Below are 4,918 nucleotides of genomic sequence, written 5' to 3' on the forward strand. Positions count from 1 at the left end.
TTTTTTAAGCATGTAGTATGATGAGATCTCGTTTGGTGGAAATTTTAAAAAACAAGTACCACACCACACCACACCACACCACACCATACCATACCATGTGGTAATAATAGTATCATAGTAGCATTTGACAAATAATTTAACAAAATGGATAGTACAACAATTTCATGGCATGTGGTTGATGAGTCTGATGACTAACGACAAAAATAGGAGAAAGAGAATCCTAGTGTTTTAATATTTTATTTGTAATTTTACACCTGAAGACATGGTATTGATTATAAAATTGTGAACCTAAAGATGGATGAGAAGTTTTATTGTTCACATCACACCCTGCTTTGATAAATATCTTTCAATGTTTCTCAACAAATTTTCCAAAAATATTCATGTATTTTTTATCTGCAAAAAAATCTCTTTTGAACCAAAGATTATCTCTGAAAAAAAGAAGAAGAAGAAGAAGAAGAAAGTCCATATGTTTTAAATATCTACGAGTATTGCCTTCCAATTAGTGTTGATTAAGTTTTAATATGTTTTAAGGCAATTTAAGTTTTTATTAAAACTTATTAATAAAGAAGTCATTGTGGTCTTTTTCAAGTTCACCATGATAACATTTATGCATATTAAAGATTGAATAGACAATAATAATAATTAATAAGAGTTGATTTCATATTGCTGTCCTTGCTGTATATATTTATATCCAACTGCTGCTATCTTCGTTTGCTTTCTAGTATAATTTTACAGAAAATGTTGTTGTCGGCAAAGTAATCTCATTAGATATTTGCTTTCTTCTTCATTTATTTCTATTTTTCAAAAGAAAGAAAAATAATGAAAGACACGATCCATCTCTCTCCTCCAAAAGATCAAACTAAGGCTTATTTGACACTTTGACATAGAATCATTTTTACAATTGAAGTTATATGGTTAACTTCCTATTTCAATTTTTTAGTCAACTTTCATTCCTAAAAACATATTATATCTTTTTTTCAATTTTTTTCATAGTAATGTTTGTTGTAGTTACGATATTTTTTTTGCAAATTTTTGAAAAAATTTCAGTAGTTTATATTGTTGAAAACAAATTTGTATTATTTCGAATAAGCGTAGTAAACGAGAATATCATATCAGAAACTCTCTTCTCAGCAGTATAAATAATTTAGAATTTTTTAAAAATTTACATAAAGAATGTCGTAACTATAATAAAAACCGCCATAAAAAAATTGGAAAAAAAATATTGAAATTGATATAGGAGGTTGCTAGCAGTGCTCTTTTTACAAAGTACAAGTATAGAATGTTTGCATAGTTAAAAACACTGTTTCATTAAGTAAGAGAAATGGTAAAAGTGGTGAAAAGCAAAAAGAAGGGGAGTATGAGCACTATATTCATACATGCTAAAAAAAATCGTAACATTTTGTTTAGTGGACAAGGGAAAAAAAAGAAGAAGACTATCTTAGATCTTTCAAACATTTGACATTCCGTATTTTGGAGTAAAAGCCTATTTGACATTTGAGATCATAAGGTTGATTCAAATTCAACATCAGCTGCGGGTAACCAGTCAGGGCCTTGGATAAATGATCCCACGGAGAATTTGGCAGCCCCATCTTCTGTCAAAGCGGGCTTGTAACCAGCCCACTGGACTCTTCCCGCCACGTCTGCTCCAGGCCCAGAGTTTTGGTACTCCCCATAAAATATGGTCGTTGGGGGGTCAACGTTGTTAACCCATTCTTTCCAGCCCAATTTGTGCAAAAACGACCCAATATCGGACTGCATGATAACTGTCGTTGAGAACTCCTTCCATGGCCTCCCAAGGTATGTGAGAGCAGTGAGATTACTATCCTTTGAAGTAAATGTGCACTTTTGGATTGAAATGCCAGTGTTCTGATTAGGGTCTTTCTTCCCTTGAGCTGTGATGGTGTTAAATTGGTTGCGGAGAGGCTGGCGGGGCTGAATGTTGCATTTTTGGAAGACAACAGCAGCATTGCCGAAGATGAAGTCTATTGTGCCTGTGATGTCACAATCCCGGTAGAATTGGCGGTTGGAGTGTGGATAGAGAGTGTCTTGGAATGCATCGAACGTGCAGCGGTAGTAGACAGAGAAATCCGACTGTGATCGAAATGCCACAGCCTGGTGCTTTGCTGCCCCTGCTGTGTTGAAGAACCCCATGTCTTTTGCTATGAAACCTTTTCCCGCAACAGCTGATTTTCCACATTTTGACAAGTCAATGTTATGTATGTTATGTTGAGAACAATGAATGCAAGTACAATCATATTAGTTTGTGAAAGCAAAGTAGGTTGTAAGGTCAAATTCTCATGCATAATGCGCGAAGTGATTACATGAAGTTTCAACTGCAAGTCATTGTCTAGTGAAGAAAAATTAATACCTGTGGACCCTTTTCCCTTAATGAGTAAAGAAATAAAAAGTGTTTATGGAGTGGAGGGAGAAGGACATTATGTCGTTAAAACTTAAAAGCATTCAAGAATGAATGGGAGACCAATTAGGCCACTAATTTCGGATTTTGAAGAGTTATAAGGCTGTCTAGTGGAAGGTGGAATATGCTTTCGCATGCCTTGTCTTTAAGGCTTTCCTGCATATCACAATGCCTATAGTTCAACCAAGAAAAACCTTCTGTGGAAGGATTTAGAAGGAGCAAAGTAAGCCTCATAATGTGGACAACTAATATGGATTTCTTTCAACAACCAAGCAAGTGTGCCAAATCAGAAATGGGAAAAAAAATCTAGAACGATAAATAGCTGCAGGGCCAGCCACCAAGAAAGACAGAACTAATATGCTTTAATTTTCTATCAAATCAAAGTTCACCCAAACTATATAAAACCTACGGCCAATTTATCAACAAATGGGGCCAATCCATATGGAAGTTGAGATATTTGCTAAATCATAAATCTGACCCGCACATGGTAGGGTATCCACTATGTAGACAGAAACCATATCCAATTTCTAAAAATTACTCCTAAATATTCCGCAGGACTCGTACTATAAGGGAAAAAAACAAGAAAGAATCAAAAGAGAAAAAAGTAAAAGGGCCGATATCTTGTGGTTATAGCTGCAATCAAATTCACATGGTGGTACATAAACCATGTGGTTCACCTGATTTACTCAGTCAAGAGATTCCAAAGTAAAAGGGGTTCCACATGGAACATGGCTATACAAAATTAGAGAGCATTACATGTTTTAACAACATCAATATGATTCTGATGCGATCACTAAGGTGGTCTATAATAACTCTATTCATGGGTATGGTATGGTATGGCATGGTAAATAAATATTAACAGGAATGAGTTCCTGGTACTTAGTAGGTATCTCAATTTCCTAAATGGATCGATCATTAAAATGACGTCAAATTTCAATGAACTCTATAATTGTCATTCAGTAAAATCTAATGAGAAAAAGTATGAAGCAAATTCAAGCATTAAGAGGGGAAAAAATAAGGCAAAAGAATAAATACCAAAAGTGGCTGTGGCGAAGGTAGGGGTGCCATCCATAAAATTCTTGCTACCGGTAACGATGGTCTTATCTTTGCCATCTCCAATCATCATCACATTCCACTTGTTCTTATCCATCACCACATTCTCCACATAAGTACCTTGCTTCACTTTTATCACGAATTTGGTCGGACTCTTCTTCGGCACTCTAGCCACCGCCTCGCTAATGGTGCTCACATCCCCTGTTCCGTCTTTCGCCACCGTGATATGTACAGTCATATTGCTTTCCTCCTGAAGCAACCTCCGGTCTCCGGCGCTTAACCAATCCGGAAACTCGTCGTGACCCAATAGCCTCCGGTGAATCGGAACGTGGAGCTTGGCCAACACGCTCAGGATCTTGGCCACGATGGCCAAGCTGTTACTCGCAAACTCGGTCGAACTCTGCATTTGGGCCTTGAACTTCGGGGCCATTGTCGAGTTCAACTCATCGAGCGCGTCCAAACAAGTCTCCTGATCAGTGATGGTGGCGCTGAGCCAGGTTTTGATGTCATCGATCTTAGACGACGACAAGAATCTTTCTCCCTTCCCTAATTCCATGGACGAAACAGAGTCGTTGAGCCGATCAACCGCGTCTTCCAAAACCTCCGTACATATATTCAGAGCTTTCACCACGCGGGTGTCGTTTACCTGAGCAATTAGCTCTTTTGGGTACTTCGATAACTTGATGAGCTCATCCATAGCCACCCCAAGAGATAGCTTGAAAAGGACTTCTGGGTCGGAGGTGTTGGAGGATTTCAGTGACGATAAACACGAGCTCGGGTACTGAGTCACACTGCAGAGAGTGTTCAGTGAAGCGGCAGGAGTTAACTCGGCGCCGGGAACCGGATTAGGCGACTTCGTTGATGAGCTATTCCGGCGATGTATAATTGTTCCGGCAACGGCGCCGATGATGATAGCTAGTAGAACTACAATAGAGACGATGATGATGATAATACGCTTACGCGTCTTTTTCCGGAATGCTTGCTCTTCGAGCTCATCTACTTTACCATAGCCCTTAAAGGACTTCATTGAATCCATAGTTTATTTTTCTTTTTCTCTTTCGGGTATCTCTAGATTTGCTATTTTGATAAGGTTTTGGTTCTTGTTCTGAGTTTGAGTTCGAGTAGTGATGAGTGAGTTTGAGTTTGAGAGAGTTAGAGTATGAGTTTGAGTTTGAGTTTGAGTTTGGGTTTGGGTTTGGGATATGGGGCCAAGTGTTCGGTCTGATCTCTCTAATAAAGCAAAGGCAAAAAATAGATTCTCTCTCTTCGATGCTTCGATCGTATTTCTTTTTACACAAATACTTACTTTTTAGTTGGGGCGCCATTAGAAAACTCTATTTTTAAAAAGTGATTCTAAAATGAAAATCTGAATTTAGTGATTAAAATTATGTTTCTGAAAATGTGATTGGTTCAATGTCAGTGAACTATTTTTGAGTTTTAAAAAAATGA

General features: G+C 37.6%; 1 protein-coding gene across 1 annotated transcript; it reads right to left on the bottom strand.

The window, feature by feature from the left end:
• Window positions 1–1,282: 1,282 nt before the first annotated feature.
• Window positions 1,283–4,701, bottom strand: LOC133794632 (pectinesterase 3-like). The gene is made up of 2 exons (XM_062231965.1): window positions 3,452–4,701; window positions 1,283–2,183 (listed from the first exon to the last, which is right to left on the bottom strand). The coding sequence occupies exons 1-2, from the start codon at window positions 4,503–4,505 to the stop codon at window positions 1,501–1,503; spliced, it is 1,737 nt and encodes a 578-aa protein (XP_062087949.1). The 5' UTR covers window positions 4,506–4,701; the 3' UTR covers window positions 1,283–1,500.
• Window positions 4,702–4,918: the final 217 nt, after the last annotated feature.

The sequence above is a fragment of the Humulus lupulus genome, chromosome 8 (genome assembly GCF_963169125.1).
Source record: "Humulus lupulus chromosome 8, drHumLupu1.1, whole genome shotgun sequence".
NCBI classification, from domain to species: Eukaryota; Viridiplantae; Streptophyta; class Magnoliopsida; order Rosales; family Cannabaceae; genus Humulus; species Humulus lupulus.